We start from the raw sequence: 27,849 nt of genomic DNA on the forward strand, positions 1-27,849 counted from the left end.
GTGCACCCTTTCAAAGGCATGTTCAACATTTTTTTAAAATAAATTTATTTATTTATTTTTGGCTGCGATGGGTCTTCGTTGCTGCGCGCGGGCTTTCTCTAGTTGCAGCAAGCGGGGGCTACTCTTCATTGCGGTGCGTGGGCTTCTCATTGTGGTGGCTTCTCTTGTTGCTGAGCACAGGCTCTAGGTGCGCGGGTTTCAGTAGCTGTGGCACGGGTAACTAGGAAAGAGGTACTATAAAGTAAGAAATTCCATTATTTGGTTTCTAGTTGGTTCTGTACATACCTTATTTCTCTCTGAATCCTAGAGGGAGAGCTAGGTCGTTGATTACTGCATCCCTCGTTAGTGACCAGCACACTCCCCGGAAGGTAGCGGATGCACAATAAGTATTCGAGTAATGAAAGAACCAAGCAGGAAACGAGGAATATACGAAATGAACCGACTTGCCCGGACAGGCTGCAGTTCCTCCCCAGGGCAGGAGGCGGCGCCAGTGTTACGCCTACTCGGCTGCCGTCAGCTCTTGGCCCCTCTGGCTGACCGTCCAACTCCAGCTGCCAAACCCGTGCAGGAACTAGCCAATAGAAAACCGTCTTAGTCATGGGGTCTGGCAGAAGTATCCAATGAACGTAGTGGGTCTAGGAAAGGGGCGGTGCTAAGAGGAGGAGCGCAGGGTTGCTGTTAGAGGTGGGAGTTGGAGCTGCGGGCCTGGAGGGGGCAGCGGAGCTGCGATGCGGACGGGGCAGCGCCGGTGAACGGAGCTGCAGCCCGACATGAACTCGCTGGAGCAGGCGGAAGGTAGGGTGGGCCGCCTGGGTCGGTTCCGGGCTTCTCCCGGAAGCTGGCGAGGCTCCGGAGGGGCCTGAATCGTGGAAACCTGGTCCGGAGAGAGGAGGCCGCGAGGGTTGGACTGACGGGGTCCGGGGCTGGGGGCGCGGGGGCCGGTCCAGGGGCCAAGGGGCGGCAGTATCCGGCCGGTCGCTGCTTCCGGCGCGCGTGGCCTCAGCCGGCGCCTGTGGGGGGGGCGTTGCGTCAGTTCCTCCATTCCCCAAGCTTAGACCAGGTAGCTTCTCGTCCGGGCTGGTTATATTTCTCATTCATTAGCAAACATTTTTACTTCGTGCCTTGTAGTATGTTAACTCACTTTATTTTTTTTTTTTTTGATACTTGCACGAATTGTATCCCTGACTTCTGCCGTGGTTTCTGGTAATTGCCGGGGTAAGGGAGTGCCTCTTGGTCTCCTTTTCTAAAGTTCAAAAAACGCAACTGAGGGCTTCCCTGGTGGCGCAGTGGTTGGGAGTCCGCCTGCCGATGCGGCGGACGCGGGTTCGTACCCCGGTCCGGGAAGATCCCACATGCCGCGGAGCGGCTGGGCCCGTGGGCCATGGCCGCTGGGCCTGCGCGTTCGGAGCCTGGACTCCGCAGCGGGAGAGGCTACAGCGGTGGGAGGCCCGCGTACCGCAAAAAAACAAAACAAAACAAAAAACGCAACTGAAAGTGATACCGCACCTTGCTTATTCAGAGGGAGTACCTTGGGTGCCCCTGTGTTGTGGAACCAGGCGTCGGCGCTCCAAAAGTGCCACGAAGATCAATTGTAACCTCTTGGGAGGAAGGAAAGGGGAGCGTTTTTGCATACCCACCTGTTAGCCGTATCAGAAGTCCAGACTGAAAGCGTAGCCATTAATTAAATACAAGGGCTGGAAATCGGAATTGGGTAATTGCGTTCAAATTGACTTCGAAGACTTCGGTGTTAGGTAATAACGTTGTTCTGTCTAATAGGGAGTTCTTGGTTCCAACGGAATTAAAACTCGACCTGATTTTGATCCTTTATTTGCAACCCCCAAATTTCTAGCTTTTGGCACCGGCTGAGGCTGCTGTTGATTTTCCACATACCATTTTATGACGCTTCTAAAAGTGAATCGACCAGTTTCCTTATATGTGAAATTGGAATTAAAGAAACCTAATGTATTTGTCAAGTGTTTAAAGGTGTCATAGTAAAGAAGTAAACAGTGCAGTGATACATGTAAGTTGGTGTGCAAGACCTGAAGCAGAGTACATAAAATTCATCTTAATAGATTCAAACTAGTAAGAGTAGCTAATTAGAAAATTGAAATCTTTTTACCTAGATCTCAAGGCTTTTGAGAGGAGACTTACTGAATATATTCATTGTTTGCAACCTGCCACTGGACGTTGGAGAAGTAAGTGCCCGGATGTTTTTTAAGGGAAAATAAACTTAAAATTGATACTTTTATTCCTGCCTAGCAATGATTTGCTTCTCTGTAAAACTTTTGTTTTACAAATGCTTGCAAATCTTTATTAAACCATAAGATTCTCTTTTATTTGGACAGTTTTACATTTATTTAACATTGTAAGTAATGGCATTATAGGGAAATTTTAAGAAAAGAAACTGACGACCCTAAGAGAATAGTCTATTTTGTGTGGTTGAATTTTTATTTTTACATTAAAATGCATATACTTTTAAACAAATATTACAAATCTGATAATCAGCACACGTAATAAAAATTTCAGTAGTCTGTCCAGCAGTTTTACAGTTTTGCCTACAAACTATTGAAATAAAGTTTGTTAAGGAAAATGATATTCAACGAGTGCTGTAAAATATGATTTGAAAGAATTGTGGTTACTGCCCCATGGAAATATATAGGAAATGCAGACGAATATACAAGTGATGACCTCAGTAAGCAAAATATTTTGCTAATTTATGTTGGGACAGTCTTAATTTCTTGGCTGTTCCTTGCTGAAATTTAATATCTGCCAAGAAGGAAGTACAGCAGCACATGTTGAGGACATACTTTATTTTGAAGTATAATTCACTTTGTGGGACCAAACTGAAGAGTCCTATTGAAGTTAAGGGTCTTCTCCTATGTCGAGATTTTTTGTGTATTTTTATTAAATCTATTTGCAAAGTTTTAGTCATATGCTACAGGAATTCTGATTGGTTAGAATTCACAAGTAATGATTTTTCTCAGGTTCTCCAGTTTACCTAGGAATTACCCCCAAAACCTTGTTTCACTGTTACTTGAGAATCTTTTAAAATGTATATGATGCTTTTCTATCTTATAAAGTGTAATGAACACGCTTTTTCTCTGATTCATGGGCTAAGTGCTTACATACAAATGCCATCAGCTTGTTCAGCATACCAGAGTATGTGTATGAGGTCCCTTCTGGTGGGTTTGATTTTGCTTTTGCTTCATAAAAAAAAAAAAAAAAATCTGTATACTTTAGCATGTTTCTTATTGGAAGTGTAGAATTATAAGAAACTGAGTTTAATCTGTTCTGAGAACATAAGTTTGAAATTTTGCGTATTATTAAATATCTAAAATGAGATTGTTTTTCTATGATTTGCCTCTTCTAAAAGTATATCACCACGAATTCTAGATAAAGTTTTACTATATTTAGGTTGCACTTCGAAGCTTGATCTCTACATTTTAAAAATGTATGCATCCCAACTGAAAGATAGTAACTGATTGGTCTCCAGAATAGTAACTAGGTCTTGGTGCCCCTTTATTATTTTTTAGTAATACCATATATTCTTAAGTTTTACTTATGATCTATATAGAATTTTTAAAATAATTCTAGCTTAGTGGGGAGAAAGAAACTTTTTCGAACTTCTACTGTCAATAATTTCTACCCCAACCTTCCTTAAGTCCCTTAAAGAAAATCTGATACTGATTGGTGTGCTCCACACTTCCTGACATTGACCTTTGTTTAATTCAACAACAAGCAGTTGTCTGCAAGGCAAAAGTCTTTAGGCCAAATTCTCAGTGCATTCATGAAAGAGTCTTTGTTTGGTTTGTTTACATTTGAAAAATGAGGTTTTGGGGGTGGTTTGGGGGGGGTTTTGTTTTGAATTTATTAGATCTGTAACATCAGTGTAAAGATATTGAAAGTTACCTAAGAAAATCTTACATTAAAGTTTTACCATCTTGGTTCTTACTGCTTTTAATTTCATTAATCTTCAGAAATTTTGACTAAAGTAATAACGGGGACAGTATCCTCCTCAGTTACTAAGGTTCACATTGTTTCAGAGAATTCCTCAAGGTCATATGGCAAGTCTCCTCTAAGTCCTGAGTGGAGTACATTCTCCATTTAATGAAGTGCTGCATCCTTTGGCTGTCATATTAAGAACTGGTGGTAGTATCATATTAATAGCTTATTTCCTTACTAATTTCATGTTTATCTTTCATCAGTGCTTCTTATAGTGGTATCTGTCTGTACAGCTACTGGTGCCTGGAACTGGTTAATAGATCCCGAGACGCAAAAGGTAGAAGTTTTGATTTAAAATCTTTAACAGATTGAGACAGTGGATATAGCAGTGCTTTGTTCTTTGTAAAGTATTAATCAAATGCTACCTATTAGTACTAGTAGTGATATTAATCATTGTATTAAAAATATGCTTTATCTTAATTTGCTTGAGAAAAACTTTGGCTGGCTGCTGTGGGTTAAGTATCTTTGCAGAGAAAAAGGCCTAAGAAATACTACCTCACTTATATTACTTCTCATTCATTTCTGAACTTGTGTACAGTTTTTACATATCATTTTTACATATTTCAGTGTAAACGTTGTCTTTGTTCTGTTTTGTTCATTTAGTGTCATCAGTGCCAGCTTTTAAAAATTATAAAACAACATTTTCTTCTATGAATTATCTTTGTTAATTCTTTTCCTCATCTCATAAAGCATTCGAGACAACTTTGCAGGAAACATTATGATAAAATAGCAAATGTAAACGTAATAAACAGTCAAGACCAGTAAAAACAGAGTACGAGGTCAAAACCAGGAAGGAAACCAGGTTACTGATATCATAGGCCCTGTGGGCCAGCAGAGTTGCCAGGGTTGAGTTTTAAATTAGTCTCTAAAGTCACAGCTAGTTCCATGGTTTTCATTATCTGTGAGAACACATTTGTAAGTTCTTTAAGCTAGCAAAGGTTTTCTTTCTCATCATTTATCTTTAAAAAAATATTCTGCCTGAAGTTTAATATAAGAAACACTGAGAGATCTCCCACTGGGCACTAAGAATATTCCTGTATCAAATGCAATAACAGATTTCATAATGTTATTTTTTGAAGCATCCTTTGATGAAAGCTGGTAGCATGTTTCTCAAATTTCTCTTTCTTTCTACCAATTTGTGCCTTAATTTCAAACTTGGGCTTTTCTATTAGAGAAGTAATCGTCTTCAGTTTTCCAGTGAAGTTTTTTTCCCCCAGTTCAGGTTTATTTAGGTAATAATGATGTTGTAGTTTTCACAAATTTAACCCTACTTCCCCTTTTAAACTGTAATTAGGTATACTACTTCCAGTAGCTTTATTTACAACCTTTTGGGTTATACAAAAGAAAAACCTAATAAATAAGGCTTTTGTCAGCAGCCCAAATGGCAGTTCAGACAGCCAGGGGGTTGTTTCCCATGTAGTCTCCCTGACTCTACCCACTGAGGTGGAGAAATAAAAGAATAGGAAGCAGGGGAGGTTGGTAATGGGATCTCTTGTTAATAGAGGGGTTTTTATGATGGATAGGAAACTCTCTTGTATGTTCATTTATAAAAATCTGATCTTAAGGCTGTACTTGGTACTCATCTTTAGGGGAAGAGCGAAAGAGGCTGGCAAGAAGATTAAAAAAGGTCTATCTTGGGAAATGAATCTGACTTCTAATTGTGAACAATATAAGCTGATTTCAGCTAGTTGAGATCTTAATAAAACCCAGAATTAAATGTAATTTGAAATAGGCCCAAAACTCTGTAGTTAATATAATTTTCTAAATTAGGTGAGAATATAACTATTAGCTTAAGGGTTGGCTCTTTACATTTCACTATTTAATAACCTCAAACCTGACAAGAGTTTTGAATAGCAGTTGTCTGTAAGAGGACTTGCAAACTCAAAAGCCAGTGGCTAGCTGGAAGAACACAAGGAGAGAAGGAATATGGCAAACTGGAAAGTACACAAATGCCTGAACTAAAGGAGGCAACTGTTACTTGGATGCAGTTGATTGTTGCCGTGGAGGAAGGCAGGCTGATACTGACTGGTCTAATGAAGATTGAAACACTGTATGTGCTGATCTTGTACAGGGCACGTAAAACATAGGCACGTAATTCCTGTGGGAATTAAACTGTCCTCAGAGGTTTAAGAAGACATTACTCTGGAGTATTAAACTTTCTTCAGGATCTCGTCCTTCTGGGAGCTTCTTCCTTCCTGATGTTTTCAACCTGTCATTTCTTCATTTGACAAATTTATTTAACTAGTACCATGCTAGGCCAGTGCTCTTCATAAGTTTAGTTCTCTGTCTTGAAACAGGTACACATATCTTATCAGAGCGGAGCACAGATGCTCTTAGCTTGGTTCTATGCTCCCATTTAGTTTCTAGTCCACTCCATTTCTTTTTCTAGACTCTAAATACTTGTCTTCTCAGTCCACATTCCGATTCCCCAGTGGTCTGGCTTCAGTGCCTACTCTTGTTCCAATCCTGCATCCTGTACCCTTGTCCCTCTACCTACTCTTAGAATTATGTATGCTTCTGTTTTTTACTGTCAACTAATTATTCTCAGATTTTAAATTAGCCCTTTGTTTCTCTTGACCTCTAGTTTTTTATGGATAGCTACTAATCATTTTCCCCTGCTGGGATGTTCTGTGGCCATCTAAACCTAGTAGCTTCAAAACCAAACTCATGTTTTGCCTCTTTCAAAGAGAAAGGGTGAAGCTGGAACTGACTTTTACAAGGATATGTAGGAGCTAGCCAGGTGAAGAGGAGAAAAGGAAAATGGTAGCATAAGTGTGCAAGTGTGGCAGGAGATGATTAGACTGAGACCAGGTTATGAACGGCAGAATTTGCTCACCTCTGCTTTTTAACAGGGAAGATAACCAGATCACGTCTGACTTGTGTTTTCATTGAGAATCAGAGGCCTCATCTTCATTCATTCAACAATATTTGTTGAGCACCTATATTTGCCAAGTGCTGTTTCAGGTGTTGGGAAAATAATGATGCCCACGACAGTGTCTCTTTTCTCGTGGAACTTGTAGTCTTCTGCTTTTTAAAGTACTTCTCACTAGGAGGGTTTCAGTAAATATTTTTGGTAGGGTGTATTTTTATTATAGGAGTAAATTTTTAATGGTTGAAGCATTTGGAATGAATGGAGGGAATATTGCTACACTGTCTTGCTACACTGAAGATATAAAACATACATTATTTTAATTTTCATAGTATAGCAATATGGAGAACTAGGATTTTTGGAAGTCTCCAGATTCTTATAGTTTATCTGTTTTTGTTTTTGGGGGGGGGGGCATGCCACGCGGCTTGCGGGATCTCAGTTCCCTGACTAGGGATTGAACCCAGGCCACAGGAGTGAGAGCCCAGAATTCTAACCACTAGGCCACCAGGGAACTTTCCAAATTCTCATATTTTAGGTAATTAAATGTTATATATATTCATGCACAAGTGGGGAGGTAGGAATCAATATTGTTCTAGGATTTTTAACATTTTTATCTTTCCAACTCTTTTACAGGTGTCCTTCTTCACATCATTATGGAACCATCCATTTTTCACCATTAGCTGTATCACTCTAATAGGCTTGTTCTTTGCTGGAATACACAAGAGAGTAGTTGCACCGTCAATGTATCCTTTACCATGAATTGAGTTTTATTCTCTGAACTAAATTAAACCACCTTCTCAATCTCTAGGTGTTCTTAAAAGCTTACTCTTCAAATGTAAATTTTCCTTTGACCACATTTATTCAGTATAGCTGCTCGATGTCGAACTGTATTAGCAGAGTACAACATGTCTTGTGATGATGTAAGTATTTTCATTAGAAAACTGTAGACACGTGTGAAAGGACTGAAGTGTTTTGGCTTAAGTAAAACAAACATTTTATTAACAATAAATTGTCTCCATGGAATTAATAGGGGGGATATTCATTGTAGCATTGATTCTAAGACACTTTTTTTTTTTACATTGTAACATCTCTGAAGATTGACATGTATCCAGTAATCAATGGTGTCTTACAATTAAATTGGTAGAGTTGAGAGTTTAATTGTTAATGACATAAAGTCATGATCCATCTTCTAATTGAAGCTATCTTAGATTCAAAGAAATAAACAGTGGTCATTATTGGCCAAAAATGGCTCAGTGGGATGGTTTTGTAAACTACTGTTATGTATCTCACACTCTTCCGTATGTAGGATTTTATATAGAGTCATAGATTAATTGACGGACTGTGGACATATGAACGTACCGTATTTTTAAAAGTTGATCACATATCAATATAAGAATATCTCACAATTTTGATTTATTTATAAAAGCATTTTTACCTTCAACTTAAAAAACTATTAAGTAATACCTATCCAGTATAGGAAATTCGAATAAAAAACAAAAAAAAGTATTAGGGCAGGAAGACAGCTGGATCAATGGAAGACAATAAAGATTAAACACTTTGAGTTTTTAAAAATTAGTAGAAAAAAAAATTAGTAGAAGATAAGGGTAGTCTTTCAAGTCAAAAGGGAAGAAATAGGCTATTTATAGTATTGAGACAGTTGGCTCTTCATTTGGAAAAAGATGAATTTAGACCTCTACCTCACATCAATTAAAAAAACTAAATTCCAGGTAAAGTCTTAAAAATCCCACCATAAAAGCATTAGAAGAAAATACAGAAGAATATGTTTATAACCTTGGGATAGGAAAACATCTTCTTAAGTCGCAAAACAGAAATGCCATAATGGAAGAAGTTGGATACATTTAATTGCAGCAACATTTGAAGATTTTGTACATTAGAAGAAATCATTTGTAAGGTACCTAATAGATAGAGGGTAGTATCCAGAATGTTTGAAGGCCTATTAAAAATCAATAATAAAAAGACAAATAGTACATTTTTAAAATGGAAAAGGTAAGTCGTATCACAGAAATGGAAATACAAATGGCTAATAAACATGTAAAGACTGGAGAGCCTCATTTTGTAATCAGGGAAATGCAAAGTAAAACTGAGTTCATTTGTATTACCTGTCAGATTAGTAAAGATTAAATAACTCCAGTATTGTGGTGAAATGATGCAGCCATACACTGCTTGTTGGGAATATACATTGATGCAGCCATTCTGAAGGGCAATTTTCATCATTCTTATAAAATGTAATATGTGCATGTCTCATGACCTAACTATTCTACTTTTCCCCAACTCCCCTGGTTGGGGGGACCATCACACATGTACGCAAGGAGGCAAGTACAAGATTGTTCATTGTAATATCCTTAGCAGTAGTGAAAAAAATGGAAATAATTTTTGTTTCTCAACAGAAATTTTGTTTCTCAACAGTGGTAAAATAGGGTGTGGTAAAGCCATATAGGAAATCAGAAGTAAATCTATAAGTATGGACATGGAAGTATCTCGAAGACATAATGGTAGGAGCAAAAAGTAAATTATCAAACAATATAGTCAGTTTGGTACCTTTTTTTTTTTAAGTTTTAATTATGTAAATTTCCAAACATGAAAAAGCAGAGAAGAGCTAAATGAACTTCCCATGTATCATCGGCCAGTGTCGACAATAAATCAACTCATGGCCATTCTTTTTTTTTTTTTTTTTTTTTTTTCTTTTTTTTTTTTTTTTTTAATCTTTATTGGAGTATAATTGCTTCACAATACTGTGTTAGTTGCTGTTGTACAACAGAGTGAATCAGCCATATGCATACACATGTCCCCACATCCCCTCCCTCTTGAGCCTCCCTCCCATCCTCCGTATCCCACCCCTCTAGGTCATCGCAAAGCCCCGAGCTGATTCCCTGTGCTATGCTGCTGCTTCCCACCAGCCAACTATTTTATATTCGGTAGTGTATATATGTCGACGCTACTCTCACTTCGCTCCAGCTTCGCCCTCCCACCCGTTGTCCACAAGTCCATTTTCTATGTCTATCTCTTTTTTTTTTTAATTTATTTTTGTTTTATTTATTTTGGCTGCGTTGGGTTTTTGTTGCTGTGCGTGGGCTTTCTCTAGGTGCAGCGAGTGGGGGCTCCTCTTCCTTGCGGTGCGTGGGCTTCTCATTGTGGTGGCTTCTCTTGTTGCAGAGCACAGGCTCTAGGCACGCAGGCTTCAGTAGTTGTGGCACATGGGCTCAGTAGTTGTGGCTCCTGGCCTCTAGAGTGCAGGCTCAGTAGTTGTGGTGCGTAGGCTTAGTTGCTCTGTGGCACGTGGGATCTTCCCAGACCAGGGCTCGAACCCGTGTCCCCTGCGTTGGCGGGTGGATTCTTAACCACTGCGCCACCAGGGAAGCCCCCCCCGCCATGTCTACCTCTTTATTCCTGCCCTGCCTTTTTTTTTCTAAGTTAATTTTTTTTTAAATGGTGCTTTATTTTCATAATTAGAAGGTGAAATAATTACCATTTCAAATAGTTAGACAGATTTGAATATTTCCTATTTTGGTGCTTTCCTCTTCCCTGAAATGTATTCAAAGCCTTGTTTTTTTGTTTGTTTTTTTGAATTTTATTTAATTTATCTTTTTATACAGCTGGTTCTTACTAGTCATCCATTTTATACACATAAGTGTATACATGTCAATCCCAATCTCCCGATTCATCACACCACCACCCCCACCTGCTGCTGCTTTCCCCCTTGGTGTCCATAGGTTTGTTCACTACATCTATGTCTCAATTTCTGCCCTGCAAACCGGTTCATCTGTACCATTTTTCTAGGTTCCACATATATGCGTTTATTCCTGCCCTGCAACTAGGTTCATCAGTACAGTTTTTTTTTTTTAGATTCCATATGTATGCGTTAGCTTATGATGTTTGTTTTTCTGTTTCTGACTGACTTCACTCTGTATGACAGACTCTGGGTCCATCCATCTCACTACAAATAACTCAATTCATTTCTTTTTATGGCTGAGTAATATTCCATTGTATATATGTGCCACATCTTTATCCATTCATTTGTCGATGGACATTTAGGTTGGTTCCATGCCCTGGCTATTGTAAGTAGTGCTGCAATGAACATTGTGGTATGTGTCTCTTTTTGAATCATGGTTTTCTCAAGGGTATATGCCCAGTAGTGGGATTGCTGGGTCATATGGTAGTTCTATTTGTAGTTTTTTAAGGAACCTCTATACTGTTTTCCATAGTGGTTGTATCAATTTACATTCCTACCAACAGTGCAGGAGGGTTCCCTTTTCACCACACCCTTTCCAGCTTTTATTGTTTCTAGATTTTTGATAATGGCCATTCTGGATAGAATGCCCAGAGATAAACCCACGCACAGATGGGCACCTAGTTTATGACAAAGGAGGCAAGAACATACAGTGGAGAAAAGACAGCCTCTTCAATAAGTGGTGCTGGGAAAACTGGACAGCTACATGAAAAAGAATGAAATTAGAACACTCCCTAACACCATACACAAAAATAAACTCCAAATGGATTAAAGACCTAAGTGTAAGACCAGACATTATAAAACTCCTAGAGGAAAACATAGGAAAAACACTCTTTGACATAAACCACAGCAAGATCTTTTTTGACCCACCTCCTAGAGTAACGGAAATAAAAACAAAAATAAACAAGCAGGACTTTTTTAAACTTAAAAGCTTTTGCACAGCAAAGGAAACCATAAACAAGACAAAAAGACAACCCTCAGAATGGGAGAAAATATTAGCAAATGAAACAAGAGACAGAGGATTAATCTCCAAAATATACGAACAGCTCAATATCAAAAAAACAAACAATCCAGTTAAAAAATGGCAGAAGACCTAAATAGACATTTCACCAAGGAAGACACACATGGCGGAGAGACACGTGAAAAGATGCTCAGCATCACTAATTACTAGAGAAATGCAAATCAAAACTGCAATGAGGTATCACCTCATGGCCATTCTTAATTCATGTGTACCCCTGCCAACCTTCCCTATCATCAGGTTATTTAAAAACAAATCCCAAGTGATGTATTTTACCCTCAATCAGCATGATAGAAGCACCAAATTTTTATTCATATATGTGAATGTAAGTCCATAGGAAACAATCTGGAAGAATTCATGCTAAAACTGGTTTCTTCTATAAGAGGGCTAGTGTTTGAGGTGAATGGAAAGGGTGACTTTAAGCTCATCTTGGTTGAACTTTTTATAATGAGATTACATTAATGTCTTATGTAATTTAAAATAGATTTAAAGTGGATTTAAAACCATGATATTTTTATACAGTGGTATACATACATTCTGTATTGTAATAGCAATATAAAAAGGTACAAGCTGCTGAAACATAGTAATGTTGATGAATTTCAGAAACACGTTGAGTGAAGTAGATGAAAAAGAACACGCTGTGTGATTCCATTTACTTAAAGATCAGAGAGAGGCAGATTAACCTGTGGTAAGCAGTTATGTAGGGAGTGGGGGGTACCATTGACCTTGGAAAGGAGCATGGAGGAACTTTCTGAGTGGTGGTGATGTTCTGTAGCCTGATCTGGGTGGTGGTGACGTGGGTATATACATTTGTCAAAACTCATAAAACTGTACACAAGATTTGAGCATTTTACTGTGCATGAATTATACCTCAGTAAAACAGTAGAAAAATTAGTATCAAAGTTCTACCAAGATATCAAGGAGTTACCGAAAAAGTGAAAGTGAGAATTGAGAGGGAGCCAGAATCCTGACAACACTTGACCTGAGGACAATAAAGTGTGTTTCTGAAAACCACCTAGAATTTTACCAACCAAAGATAATCACCACGTTTTGTATTGTGTATTCTCATTTACTTTTATAAAAGAAAGTTGTTATAATCAAGTTTATAAAGAGCCATTAAAAAAATAAAAAGATGTTACGAATTTTTCAAACCTGCTTCTTTGACCCAACATTAGGATTTAAGAGCCACCGTATACTGAAGGTTAACTGTGAAAGGTCCCAGGCCTGTTTTTTTATCTGCATGATCTCAAGATCTTCCATTTTGTTTAATTACATACTCTCCCACTTTATGGACACATCATAATTTAATCCCCTATGTCCACATTTTGCATGTTATATATGTTGTGCATTTTTCACTAGAACTTAAGCTCCGTAAAGACAAGGAACTTTGTCTAGTTAGTTCATTACTGGGTCCCTGGCATCTCACACGTCTGGCACATTAATGGGTACTCAGTAAATACTGAATTAATAGCACTTAAATGTACATCTTTACCCTTGCACCTAGTTACCTTCAGATAAATTCCTAGAAGTGGAATTGTTTGGATTATATGGTATATGCTTTTTTTTTTGATAAATATGACAGCCCTGTAGAAGAGTTGTATCCACATACACTGAATACCAGCAGTGTATATGAGTGTCTATTGCTCCAACCATTGGTTTACATTTTAACTTGAGGAAGTTAAAGTTTTAATGTTAGAAAAAGGGAAAAATTTTTGTTCAAATACGTAGTTTTATTTATGTTTTATGGTAAGGGGCATAAATTAGTCTATATAAGTTGGGATTTTATTTTATCCACTGGGTTGGTTGGCTGATTTTCTGGTAGCCAGTGGATAGGGAATTCATCAAATAAAGATTTTATGTGTATGTTTTAAAGTACTAAAGATTTTAGAAGAAAGTTCCACACAAAGAACACTTGGAAAACATAATTATTAATTGCTTAATCTTGCCTAATATAGGGGGGTGTTCTAATGCCCTTTAAGGTTTCTAGGTAAGTGGTGGTGTTCTTAACAGAACTGTATACTTTTAAACTTTTTTTTTTTTTCATTTTTACAGACAGGAAAACTAATTTTGAAACCTAGGCCTCATGTTCAATGACAATCTGCATTCATTGTTATGGGACTTAAAACAACCTTTCTTCAAAAAGTGATACAGCAAAAAGCCATAAAGGATTGCTTTTACAGTTGGATATGTGAACGTCATAGCAACAACTGACAAGAAATGTGCAATATTTACCCAGATTATCTTCATGGTGGTGACTCGCGTAATCAGTGCTTTGGTACCTTTGATTATTTGTGTTTCAGTATTAGTGTCACTTTAGTACTTCAGATCCTGCAAAGATTTTTGCAGATGAAGTATGTATGTATGTTACTAAGTTAAACTTAGAAACAGAACCTCATCCAGTTTTTATAATGTATTTTTGTAAACTACTGTAAATAGCAAATCAATGCCAGTGTTAAAAAGGAAACGTTATGTGGACTTTGTTCTCCTGCACCAGTGTTTCAGGAACATCTGCTTGCCATCTCCACAGCTCTTTAAAACCAGCTATTACGTATAGCTGTGCCTTTCACTCTTACACTCCTCTCTTTTAATCATAATGCAGGAAAAACATTGGATTGAGCTAAGACTAAGGAAAATTCATCTCCATTATGTTTTAAGAAATTATAGGTGTTTTGAGAAACAGTTTTTGTTAAAACTAGATAGTGAACTTCAGCCACTATTGTGATATTTTCCAGTTCATTGTTTTCATTTAATGCTAAATATACTTTATATTTTTTTAATGATTTTAAGAACACTCCAAAGGCTTCTGAATAGACAAGTTTAGTTATAAATTATGTATTGTCTGGGGAATTTGATAGTCATTGTTTTAGATAATGGGATTTTATGCTGTGGTAGACGTGCTGTTACACTAGTATTGTGCAGGTGTGATTGATCAGCCACACCATCACAGGGACAACGGGAGCAGTGCCACAAACTAGAGTCTACAATTCTCACTGTTTAGAGAGTGTTAATGACATACTGTGTATGCATATTAGCCACATATACTATAACAGCCCTTAAAATTAAACTATTGGGATTGCTGTAAATATTTTAAAGAACTGGAGGTGCCTTTTACCTGTTTATTAGAAGATTTTGAAAGGTTTAAATTATTTCATGAGCAATCTTTTAAATTTCATTTAACATAAGGCTGAAAATTCAAAAACAGGACAAAAAACCTTTTTAACAAGGCTGCCATTTATTTTAAATGTGTCCATCTTGGCTTTCACGTGTATAAAATTTCATTCTTTGAACTGCAGCAATAAACCCCTCTGCTCCTACGAAGTTTTAAGAGGGTATTCCATATATTCTGCATTGTTTTATTTCCTGTAAATTTTGTAGGTAAATATGTGCATAAAAATAAATACTTTATATATATTTAGTGATTGGGCTTTTTCCTTGGTTTATTTTAAGTCTGTAACTGAAAAAAAATTTAAACATAACTGAGTGTGTCAGGTACAGGCTAACATAAAATGAGTCAGATACAGGCTGAGTAAAATGAGATACTTTAACTGTGTGTCCAGTAGAGCAAATTTCAAGTAGCAATTGAAGGTACCCAGTTTATTAGGCTGTGAATACTTTAAAATTTTTTTTTTTTTAATATTTATTTATTTCACTACGCTGGGTCTTAGTTGTGGCATGTGGGATCTTCATTGTGGCATGCAGGATCTTTTAGTTGCAGCATGCAGAATCTAGTTCCCTGACCAGGGATCGAACCTGGGCCCCCCCCCCTGCATTGGGAGTGTGGAGTCCCAACCGCTGGACCACCAGGGAAGTCCCCTTTTAATATTTCTTATTCATCATTGTCTGATAATATGTGGTGTTTAATTAGGAAATGCAGGTTTTCTCAAAAATTAAGCTCTACAAACCTGGATCACTAGTTTCCTCCAAGAGTATAAAGCTGAAGAGGGATTTTATGTGTCCTAAATCCTTTTTGGAATCATCAGCTACTTTTTGTATTTAACAAAATCCTTGAATCTTTTCCCCTAGAAAAATATGTCTGTGTATGTACACATACGGTGCATGTACTTGGAGAGGTTTTCAAGGATTTCCTGATGCCAGGCTACTTGGAATCCATTGGCTCCAAGAAAGAAACTTTTGTTACAGTTCCAAAGATTTTTCATACCTTTACTTCTAACAGAACAGTTCATTTTCCAAAAAAGTCTTTGCTCAGGTTGAAATGGCCCAAGGATCCTTGCTAGGTTAGCCTCTCATCACCAGCGCCCTCACTCTCTGATATGCTCTTCCACACTGTTAGGAAATTACTGTTGAGTCTAGTCCTCTAACTTTACAGGTGGGGAAGACAGTCTTAGATTTTCAAAGTGACTTTACGTCCCCATGACTTACTGAAGACAACTAACACCAAGTCTCTTGACTCTGATTGAAAGGATGTTTATGTGTGTGTGTTGAACTTAAGTCATGAGCCATTATAATGGTATGGTTAAGAATGTAGACGCTTATGCCAAACTGGATTCTAATCTCAGATCTTACTACTTGCTAGTTTTGTAACCTTAGGCAAGTTAGTAACGTTAGTGTTTTCATTTATAAAATGGGTATAATGCCAATCTCGGTAGAGGAAGATAATGTATAGGATATAGGTGTATCGCCAGTCATCTTATATTGAGTATTAAATTGTTAATTCATGGAGAGCACTTAAACAGTGCTTGCCTACAGAGTCAATGCTCAGTAAATCTAGTTGTTAAACCAAACACTAAAAGTAAAAAAAGGAACAAAACAAAAAACCTCATTGTTACAACTTTACCTAATATCAACATCTCAGTTGAGATAGCCAGGAGGAAGTTGTGCTTATCTTTTGAATCAGGCAAACTCCTGAATACTGGATTAAATACAAAGAGAAAGGCTATTTGGCCTCGAATGATTTAAGAAACCTAAAATGGTTCTAGGTGTTTTCTCAAGCAACTTCACTGAAAACATAAAGGCTGTGACTGCCGGATAGTGCTGCTTTTTGAGTGGCTCTTTTCTCCTTTAGAACTGGACTCTTGATGGGCATTTTGTAGAGACTTGAGTCTCTACATCCTTCTGGCTGACAGATGCTCTGCCTTCATCAGCAACTAAAGTGGCTCTATCATTTCCTCTCCTGTTGAAACCAAAGAAACTTGAGTCTCATTCTGTTTCCAAACTACACTTTCTATATGCTTTACATTAGGTAAGTATAATTTCTATCTTTTTCTACTAAAAATAGGTGCACCTTGTCTGCATCATAGAACACAAAACATTTTTTAAATTGATGTTTTTAGTGAATGATTGTGTGCCATGCAAGTCTATTTGTGTGAGAGACAAAAAAGGAAGTAAAAGGATATCCATTACCTGAAAGTTTTAGGTGTGCTCCTTCATCACCTTTGTACACTGCCCTTTAAGTGGCAAGTGCTTTGTTGGGTATTTGTGTGAGGAAGAATTTTTGCACTCTCAGAACTTGTTGCCTGGGGGGAATACAGACCAGTGATTGAGCAGTTACCATGTGGTTTAAGTGCTGTGAGGGGTAAAAGTGTGGGACGCTATAGGAGCCCAGAGGAAGTGGGCCAGCCCAGACACAACTTGACAGAGGTTATTTCCTTCTGATCTGAAGGGTCAGTCGTGGGGGGTAGGGGTGGGGCAGAGGCAGTTCTTGAACTAGCCTGGTGGTGAGGAGTTGGAGAGGAATTGTGGCAAGAGCTGAGGCTGGAAGTAAGTAGGCATCTGGGGTTGGGAGTCTTGTGAGGGTAGTGGCAAGCCACCAAACTGTTTTGGTAGGGAAGTGACTTAACTGGATTTGCATTTTATGATCATGACTGCAACTGTGTGGACTGAAGGGCCATGCCTTGGAGGGCAGTTAGGAACTGCTGCTATATAGTCCAGGTGAGAGATGAGGGCTCCTGAACCAGAGAAGTAAGAGCTTTCAGTAGTCAAATGAGTGGGACTTTGTGGGAGGCCAAGAGAGGGAGCAGTTGAGCATCAAGTCTACCACTTTTTCCATCCTGTTACCTGTTACAGAAATAAAGTTTCGATGATCACCAATGATTGGGAACTATTTTATCTTCTTAGAGAGTCCCTATGCTCCAAAGCATATTAAAAGCTCCAAGTGGTCCTGCAGTAGAGGAACCTGTTTCCCTGACGTTTTGTGAAATGCCTGTTAACGTACACTGTGGATATTTGGGTATTTGTCATATTTGTCTACCGAGGTTGTTTTGAATGCCCTTGCTAGGTGTGGGGAATGCCAGCTGAATGAGTCCAGTCTCTTGGAAGACAACCCAGAAAACTCCCTTCCTTTGCATTTGGGACGAGGGTGAGGCCATAAAGATAAGTTTCTGTTGCAGAGTACTTAGTAGTGCTCAGTGGTAGTGGCACCGGTTTCCTCATCAGGCCAGCTTGATGGCATGGGTATGGGCATTCTTTTCTAAAAGTTTAGCCAGACCTCCCCAAAGTCCTGTGAGGTACCCAACCCTTTCGATAGTCTGTCTTCTGTTTAATCAGCCAAAGTCAGCTTCTCTTTCTTGCCAATAAGACCCTGACTTACAGAATATTACACAGAAGAAGTGTTCCAAAGAGCATGCTTTGAGGAGACTTGACCCGTCCCTGTAAGGGACTAGGGAGCTGCTTCAAACCAAGCGTGATGTCATCTTCCAGGTAAGGGGTCTCTGGGCCATGTGTAGTGGAAGAGTCCAGCCTGGCAGATTGACTTGGGTCGTAGTCCTGGTTCCTCCATTAACCGCTTAGGCAGGTGACTTATTCTTAAAGTTCCTATATTCTGAGTCCTTGTCATCCGTGTATCTTTAGTACCCTAGAGCACCTGGCATTTGGAAGATGCTCAGTTACTGTTGGTTGAATGAGTGAATGAACCTTAACTTTGGTATTTAAATTTTGTACATAAGTACATCAAGTCATAAGTTTTCTTACGTAATGTATCTAGTTTTATGGGGAGGTTCTTAAGATAGAAGGCTAAATACTAAGATTTGTAAGGTAAATAACAGTAGGGAAACTAAAATAGCTAAGTCTATTATAAATTCATTAAGTAAATCAAAAGAGAAATATTGTATACCCTTGCTAGAAGTTGCTGTTTTTAAAAAAAGTTTATTTGTTTTTGGCTGCTTTGGGTCTTCGCTGCCGCGCGCGGGTTTTCTCTAGTTGCGGCGAGTGGGAGCTACTCTTCGTTGCACTGCGCAGGCTACTCATTGCGGTGGCTTCTCGTTGCAGAGCACGGGCTCTAGGCACGCGAGCTTCAGTAGTTGTAGCACGTGGGCTCAGTAGTTGTGGCTCGAGGGCTCTAGAGCACAGGCTCAGTAGTTGTGGCGCATGGGCTTAGTTGCTCCGCGGCATGTGGGTTCTTTCTGGACCAGGACTTGAACCCGTGTCCCCTGCATTGGCAGGTGGATTCTTAACCATTGCACCACCAGGGAAGCCCCTAAAACAATAATTTCATACCATCAAATATTCAGCTCATACTTCCCCAGTTTCCTCATAAGTGTCTCTTTTAGAGTTGGTTTGTCTGAATCAAGAATCAGATAAAGTAAATTTAAATAGCAACAGTTTGGAAAAAAAAAACAAACTAGGGTCTGGGCCTGGGTTTCTGAAATTATATCTGATTACATTTGTGAACTCATGCACATAGAATACTTTTTCAATAAATAAAATGACTCCAGTTAAGAGCTTCCACAGTAAACAACATTATCACAGGGAACACCATTGCGCTCTCTTCATGTATTAACAACTTCAAAGGAAATGGGGAACCCAATACCCAAGTCACAATGAAAGTCCAGTTTGACTGCTGTGCGGCATCCTTAGAGAACTCCCAGTCCAGATAAGGGCAGGAGGAAAGGAAGGAGATCACAGGAAGAAACTGGAATGGATATATTTGAACATACGGCAAATACTGTTGACAAAGATGTTAGACATTTGGAAAAAAATAATGGCAGATTGATGGAAAGCCAGGATAATGAAAAAAAGGCAATTATTAACTCCAAGATAAATGAAGGTTGTATAAGAAAGAGACTGGCTTTAGTGGACTTCTTAGAAGTTTAGCAGTGAGCAGTATTTGCATTGTCCTAGTAATTTGGATAGTGATCGCTGATTTAATCAAGAATTGTGGTACAGTTTTGTTGGATGAAGGAGAAATGGGGGAGAGGGTACAGGAGAGCTAAGTCCTTACATACCAGGGCAAGAAGGTAAGAAATAGTATATAATACTGACAAATAAGAAAAAGTAATAGCTTATCATTTGGGAGTATGGAGATAATAATAGGAGAAACAGGTAGAATAGTTGAGAATGTCTACTTCCTAGAATGGGCTTGGGGTTGGGAAGAAGTAAAGCAAGGGACTGCCATTCTTTTATGATTTTCAAATTGTGTATATGTATAAATACTTCTTTTCAGTGAGGTAGCAAAATGAATATGAGTTTGCTAGCTGGAGTAGTTCATTTTATGAGTGGAGAAACAGGTATAGAGAGCATTTTACCCAATTTGAGAGCCCTTGCTCTGCTCTTATACTTAGTCATTTTCTACGTTCCTCCCTTTATCTGGTGTTACCCATTAAAACTTTGGTTTCCTCAGTTTGCTAGCTCTTCAGTAAATACCAACAAATTCATTAGGAGACAGTGTATTGCATTTATTTTAACTCAGGTCTGACTGTGTAGGGTCAGTCCCATATTTGTCGTTTGCAAATCACGTGCTCTTAGGCAAGTAGCTTAACTTCTCTGTGCTTCAGTTCTCTCATCTCTAACATAGGGATGCTAACGTCACATGGGATTGTTGACGGTTTATATAGCTTAATGCGTGCAAAACTCTTAGAGCAGTGTCTGGCACATAGTGATGGCTCAAGAAATACTGTCAGTGGGACCCTCACTCTCCAAATAGGGAATGGAACCCATTATTATTGCCAATGAATATGGGGGAACTGATCAAAACAGGGATAGGTTCTAAAGGCTTTTAAAAAAATCAACTTTATTGAGGTTAATTTACATAAAACAACTCTCTAATTATTATAAAAAAGTTTTTAACTGTACAGTTTGATGGATTTTGATAAATGGAGCACCCCTGTAACAATCACTACAAGCAAGACACAGAACATTTCAGTCACCCCAAAGGGTTCCATCCTCCCATTTCCCAGTCAGTTCCATCCCCTACCCCTGGCTCTGGGCAACTCCTGTTCGGCTCTTTAGATTTGTGGTTTCTAGAGCTTCACATAAATGAAATCAGTATAATCATACAGTACTCTTTAGTCTGGTTTCTTTTGCTAAACATATTTTTGAGACTTTTTGTCTATGTTAATATATGTATCTGTAATTCATCCCTTTCCATTGCTTTTTTTTGTTTCTCCATTTACCTGTTGATAGGTATTTGGATTGTTTCCAGTTATTAATAGACCTTCTGTGAATATTCATGTACAGTTCAAGTGTGGATATATTCATTTTTCTTGGGAATACCTGGAGTGGGATTGCTGGATTATGGGCTGAGTATACGTGACTTTATAAGAAACCACTCAACTGTTTTCTGAAGAGGTTGCCCCATTTTACATTCCCACCAGCAATGTTTGAAGGTTCCAGGAGCTATACCCCCACTAAAAAGGCTAAAATGAGAAAGACTGACAATACTGGTTTAGGCGAGGAGATAGAACTGACTCTGTTGACTTTTGGGTAAATAGGACGCTCATAAAATGTTCTCCCATCACTCTGTTTGGATCAAAACCATTTAAGGTTTGTTGCTTTCCAAAGGTTAAGTGAGTTAGATGGGATTTAGGGCAATCTGTATTGCCCTAAATACTCACCGCAACGAAGAGTAGCCCAGGCTCGCCGCAACTAGAGAAAGCCCGCGCACAGCAACGAAGACCCAACGCAGCCTAAAATAAATAAATACATAAATAAAAAATTATGCCAATACTACCTGCTTATTCTAGAAAACCCCCAAAATAAACTAGTTGAAAAATAAGATATTTAAATGATCTCCTTTAACTCCCCCTATAGTTAAACACAGGTGACACTTCGGTATATATACTTTCATAGGTATTCCCTCTGTGTGTGTTTTTCCAAAAATGGGATTATACTATATATGCTGCTTTGTAACCTGCCTTTTTGCTTCATAGTACCTGGTGAACACCTTTCTTGCCTTATGAATAAACACTGTCAAAGGATGATTTTCAACAAGTTTAAATTTTCATTCATCAAATAAACGTATAGTGAGCATCTGTCAGTTCCTTAATGAAGGAAACAGGAAGATGGTAAAATTGGTATAAAGGAGGAACAGAAATTTATTTAGTGAGGAATAATATACTTAAACAAGACTGCTAGGAAACCATAAAATTCCTAGAAAGAAGAAAAGATTGGCAGCACTCTTTCTTTTTTTTTATCTTTTATTTATTTTTAAATGAATTTTTATTGGAGTATAGTTGCTTTACAACGTTGTGTTCATAGGCAGAACTCTTTGACATAAATTGCAGCAATATTTTTTTGGATCTGTCTCCTAAACTGAAGGAAATAAAAGCAAACATAAATAAATGGGACCTAATTGAACCTAAAAGCTTTTGCACAGTAAACTAAACCATCGACAAAATGAAAAGACAACCCACTGAATGGGAGAAAATATTTGCAAATGATATGACTGATAAGGGGTTACTATCCAAAATATATAAACAACCCAATTAAAAAATGAGCAGAAGAATTGAATAGACATTTTTCCAAAGGAGACATACAGATGGCCAACAGGCACCTGAAAATATGCTCAACGTCATTAATCAGCAGAGAAATGCAAATTAAGACCACAGTGAGATATCCCCTCACACCTGTCAGAATGGGCTGTCATCAAAAAGAACACAAATAACACATGTTGGCAAGGATGTGGAGAAAAGGGAACCCTTGCGCACTGTTGGTGGGAATGTAAATTGGTGCAGCCACTGTGAAAAACAGTATGGAGGTTTCTCAAAAAACTAAGAATAGAACTACCATATGACCCAGCAATTCCACTCCTTTGTGTACATAAATATATAGAGAGAGTGCATGCGCGCAAGCGCGCTAGTTGGAAAAGATACATGCACCCCAATGTTCATAGCAGCATTATTTACAATTGCCAAGATACAGAAGCAACCTAAGTGTCCATCAACAGATGTATGGATAAAGAAGATGTGGTATATATATACGGTGGAATACTACTCAGTTATAAAAAAGAATGAAATTTTGCCATTTGCAACGTGGATGGACTTGGAGGGTATTATGCTAAATGAAATAAGTCGGACAGAGAAAGACAAATACTGTATGGTATCACTTATATGTGGAATCTAAAAAATAAAATAGTGAATATAACAAAGAAGAAATAGACTCACAGATACAGAGAACAAACTAGTAGTTACCAGTGGGTAGAGGGAAGAGGGGGAGGGGATTAAGAAGTACAAACTACTAGGGACTTCCCTGGCGGTCCAGCAGTGAAGACTCCTTTGCTTCCACTGCAAGGGGCATGGGTTAGATCCCTGGTTGGGGAACTAAGATCCCGCAAGCCGCAAACCACGCGGCGCAGCCAAAAAAATAACACCAAACAGTACAAACTACTATGTATAAAATAAATAAGCTACAAGGATATGTTATACAACACAGGGAATATATTTTATATAAATTGTAATATTTTATAACTAATGGAATATAACCTTTAAAAATTGTGAATCACTATGTTGTACACCTGAAACTTACATAATGTACATCAACGATACCTCAAAAAAAAAAGAAGATTGCTAGGTTAGGTATGAAATTGGTTATGTCCTACAAGGCAATGAAATTGTATTCTTTGAGGTTATATTTTCTACTAGACAGAAATAATTTGCATCTCAATAGGACAAAATCATTTGTAATTTATCAATCTATAAATTATATCTAACTTCATAGAATCTAGGCCAATAAGCAAATAGTCACTCAACAAAAGTACATTTCTCTGATTCTCAACCTAGGGCAATATTGCTGCCCAGGAGACATTTGTCCTCTGAGGGGCAAAGTCATCCCCCCTGTTTAGAACCCCTGGTGTAGATTTGCACTGTACAAAACGGTACATGGAGGGCTGAGGATAGAGTATCTGCTGTGACAGGAGGACAACAGGCCAGGCCCCACAGGACAGCCATCTTTTTGGTTTACATCTCCTATCCCACAATGAGTCTAACACTCAGAGGAACTGGAAGTAGATCTAAGACTGTGTATCAGGAAAATGGAAATGATTAATGCCAGGGTGTACTGGGGAAGCTTGCTGAGCTATACAGCCCCCAGGCCTGGGTAAAGGAAAGTCCGAGGGAGTTTCTGGGGTGACTGAGGAGGCTCCCAGGCAAGAGATGAGGTGTTGGAAGCATGTGGCAGGGTGCTGTGGCTGCACAGGTATGTCATGTAAAAGTCTGAGCCTGATTCTACCTGGTTCAGTTATGCACCTACAGGGTCAAAGGTTTTCAACGAATATTGATCAGAGTGTGTTTTTAGGAAGATTACCCAACAGACGTGTGAAGGGGGAGAAACAGGAGTCTGAGAGAACAGCTAGTTCCTATTTGAAACAAAATTTATCTGCAAATAATTGATTACAAGCATTTTTATTGTCTCAAAAGGAAAGAGGCCTTCTAAGCAATCTAATTCAAAAATTCCCTCTTGACAGTGATAATTTGTAGGAAAAGGGGGTGGTTGGCTGGATCATTGACGTTGATCATGTCAATCATTGCTTGGCTGGATTTTTTAAAATGCCTGGTTAACCTGGATTATTAGATGGTTAAAGGTCACTGGGCTTCCCCTAAGACTGATGATCTTAGGTGGGTCCTGGAAGGGCTCTTAAGCTCATTAGTTTATCATTCATTTTTAGTAGAAATATAATATCTCACAGGAAATAGTAATAAAATAGATCCCATAGTTCTCCCCCGACTAAGGTTTTGAACTATTTTTTCTTGCTCATTCCCATAGTGAGAGAAATAGCAAGAATCTGTTTTGTCTCCCCCTATTCTGTCTAGATTGCATGCCCTACTCTTTCTTGATTATGTGGTCTCTATTCATTTAAGAAATGGCATGCTTATTTTGTGCCAGGTCTTGGCCAGTGTTGGGAAGACAGTGATGTGTGAAAACAGGCAGTCTTATCCTTACAAGGTTTAGTGTGCAGTTGGGCAGAGTATGGGTATAAGAATTGTGTAGAACTATACACAAATTTAAGTTATAACTGTAATTTTGAACTGTGCTTTGAAGCAAAGGAACAGGATATGTGCCATCTCCAGGGAGACCCATCTCAGACTTCAAAATCAGAGGAGGCACCTATGAAGAAGTGACTCTTGCATTCACTGTGACAGCGGTGGGGTCTGGGGCTTGTCCAAAGTCCTAAGGCAGAAGAGGCCCTTTGGAGGGCGGCTTAAGGGCAGAATGCAGGAGGTGACGTGAGATGAAGCTGCAGGCCAGGATGAGACACTGCAGCTGGCTAAGATTTTGATCCCCATCCTAAGAGAAATGGAAGCCACTGAAAGGGTTCAAGCAAAGGAGTGCATATGAGAAAGTTGGAGGGATATTCATTCTTAAAGAAATCACTCCAGCTTCTCAACGGATGGTGAGGGTAGAAAAAGAGACCAGAAGGCCATGTGGTCAAGACAAGAGAAGATAGTAGCTTGGACTAGGGAGGTTAGATCATCAGTAGCCAGAAAAGAGAGATCTAGGAAGTAAAACCCACCAACATATATCTGGGGGCTCCAAGTTTTCCTTGTGCCTAAAGTTGGTCTTTGATGGGCCTCAGCTTCTGTACAACTTCAGCTACACCTCTGTGATTATTTTCCAAAATATGCTATAGTAATTAGTCATTTCCTTTACTAGACAGTCAACTTTTTGAGGGTAGTGTTGCCATGGGATGGAACTTTTCTCCCATACATTGGTGACCTGAAAGCTATATATCTATTGGGTGCTCCATAAATGCATGTAATTATAAAGACTACAGGAGATTCTCCTGTACTTTTTCTTCTTTCTGAGTACTTACCACAACTGTAATTAAATACTTACATAATTATATATTTAACACATCTCTCACTAAACTGTAAACTCCATAAGGACAAAGACAAATGACAGGGTCCATATCTGTCTTGGTTATTGTTTTATCCCAATGCCCAGCACTGTACCTGGTACTCAATAAATATTTGTGAAAGAATCCTTTTGTTATTTGTTAAACGAAAGTTTCAACCATACATTTATATGGTGCTTATTATGTGCCAGTCTCTGTTCTTAGCATATTAAACACATTAACACATTTATCCTTATAACAACTCCATTACGTATATATTACTGGTATCCCCATTTCATTGATGAGGAAACTGAGGCAGGAAGGTTTAGTAACTTCTTAGGGAGTCCATCAAACAGGGACTTTGTCTGTGACAGGAGCTGTGCTAGGCACAAAATAAAATCGTGGTTAATATTTTTTGAGCACCTACTACATACATACATCAGGCTTGGAGTTAGGCGCTTTACATAATATTTTTTTAAGCCTCACAATAACCTGGCAAGTTAGGCATCCTTAATCGCATTTGATTATTATGGAAATAAAGGTTTGGCAAGTTCAGTAACTTGATAAATGTCACTAGCTGGTGGGAGGCGGAGTCGGTTCTACCCTTCAAATCCAGCCTTGCCCTTCCTGAGAAAACCCATAAGACACGCCCCTCCGCAAGGTCTGGGCCCGCCCAACCTCCCCTCTACGCCTGCGCTCTCCCCGCGCTAGCCACCACCCCTCTCCGCCGCCGACACGCCACGCGCACGCGCATTGCTTCCCCATGTGGGCTCGGGCCGTCATCAGGCCCAGCTGAACAGTAGTGCATAGACCCCTAGACTGCAAGACCTTGCTGCCAGCTGAGCAGACTCCACCGTCTTGCTGTTGCCCTCCTCTCTCGGTCTTCCCGCCAGCGCAATTCACAATGGGCAAGAGCCGGACGAAACGCTTCAAGCGACCTCAGTTCTCCCCTACGGGCGACTGTCAGGCCGAGGCGGCGGCGGCGAACGGGACTGAGCCAGAGGAGAACGACGGGCCAGCGGCGGAGCTGCTAGAAAAAGTGAGGCGAGGGCTCGCCGGGCCGCGCGGGGAGGGGCGGGGGGCAGGCCTCCCCCGGAGCCCCCCAGCAACGCCACACGCCCCTGCCGCCGCATCCCCGCGCGTGCGCTCTGCTCTCTGACACTTGTTCTTTCCCGCAGCTCCAGCACCCGAGCGCCGAGGTCCGCGAGTGCGCCTGCGCGGGGCTGGCCCGGCTGGTGCAGCAGCGGCCGGCGCTGCCGGGCCTGGCTCGGCGGGACGCCGTGCGACGCCTCGGGCCGCTGCTGCTCGACCCCAGCCTGGCGGTGAGGGAGACGGCGGCTGGCGCACTGAGGTGAGCAGGGAATGGGGTCCGGGGTTGTGCCTCGGAACCGGGCCCACGGCGTCCAGCTGGCGCCTCCTGTGTGCCACGCACCGTAGCTAATCGGCTTCATCCTCAGTGCACTTGTCTGCGGCAGCTCGGGAGGGCCAGGAACTGCAGAGGCTCTCCTGTTTGCAGAGGGGGGCATTTGAACACAGGCTTCAGACTCCGGAGGACCCCATGAGCCCCGGACTACACGCATTGCTGCTTCACCTGCAGTAGCCACCTGTCAAACGTCCTCTCCTCAAGGCCTAGCGCACGTTGTACCCTCTCCAGGGAGCCACCATGGAGTCCTGAGGTTCAGTGAACTCTTCCAGTATAAATGCCAGGTGTTCTAGGTGCGGTAGATTTTGAGCAGGCAGTACATTGAGCAAGACAGCCAAGATCCCTGCCTTCACAGAACCCGTGTTGATGCGGAGACAGACAGGAAACCAGTAAACAGGTGAAACATAACATTAGATCGTAAGTGGTGCTATGGAGAAACCAAGAGGATGATGAGTTGGGGGTGGGAAGTTACTTTAAATTGGGTGATCTTTAGATGACATTTGTGAACTCTAGCCTCCTGGCTCTGGAGGCTAGAGCCAGGCGTGGACAAACAAGGGAAAGAGCATTCCTGACAGAGGGAACAGCAACAGCAGAGGGCTTGGCATGGTTAAAGAATGGGAAGGTTATGTGGCCGAATAGAGTGGAGGGCGGGCCTTTTAAGAGTTGAGGCTGGAGAGATGGTTAAGGATCCGGTGGTGTAGAGCTAAAGGACCTATTCTAAACAGGAGTGACTGGTCTAATTTACCTTTTCAAAAGGCCACTCTGGTAGCTGTTCAGAGAATGGACT

At 39.9% G+C, this 27,849-nt stretch overlaps 2 protein-coding genes across 11 annotated transcripts in view; both read left to right on the top strand.

Annotated features, from left to right (window-relative positions):
* The first annotated feature begins 654 nt into the window (after window positions 1-654).
* CNEP1R1 (CTD nuclear envelope phosphatase 1 regulatory subunit 1) lies at window positions 655-15,046 on the top strand. Of its 2 annotated transcripts, XR_004034425.3 has the most exons (7): window positions 655-795; window positions 2,124-2,195; window positions 4,206-4,279; window positions 7,505-7,614; window positions 7,737-7,791; window positions 12,241-12,325; window positions 13,690-15,046. XR_004034425.3 is itself a non-coding variant. In XM_030833036.2 (6 exons), exons 1-6 carry the CDS (start codon window positions 771-773, stop codon window positions 13,729-13,731), a joined length of 378 nt encoding a protein of 125 aa, XP_030688896.1. In that variant the 5' UTR covers window positions 655-770; the 3' UTR covers window positions 13,732-15,046. The 2 variants fall into 2 exon arrangements, 1 of the variants encoding a protein (XP_030688896.1); XM_030833036.2 differs by lacking the exon at window positions 12,241-12,325.
* Window positions 15,047-16,648: 1,602 nt separating this feature from the next.
* Window positions 16,649-27,849, top strand: part of HEATR3 (HEAT repeat containing 3) — a 45,767-nt gene continuing 34,566 nt past the window's right edge. For 6 of the 9 annotated variants that reach the window (XR_009559874.1, XM_030833032.2, XM_030833033.2 and 3 more), the window contains exons 1-2: window positions 26,377-26,678; window positions 26,818-26,990. Coding sequence is in view for 6 of the 9 variants with exons in the window: in XM_030833032.2 (XP_030688892.1) it covers window positions 26,544-26,678; window positions 26,818-26,990 (308 nt within the window). In the remaining 3 variants the exon portion in view is untranslated. Of the gene's footprint in view, window positions 16,838-26,376; window positions 26,679-26,817; window positions 26,991-27,392; window positions 27,460-27,849 lie in introns of those variants that run through there. The other 3 variants (XM_060288279.2, XM_030833035.3, XM_070044397.1) reach the window with 3 other exon arrangements.

Source organism: Globicephala melas, chromosome 19 (assembly GCF_963455315.2).
Source record: "Globicephala melas chromosome 19, mGloMel1.2, whole genome shotgun sequence".
Classification (NCBI taxonomy): Eukaryota; Metazoa; Chordata; class Mammalia; order Artiodactyla; family Delphinidae; genus Globicephala; species Globicephala melas.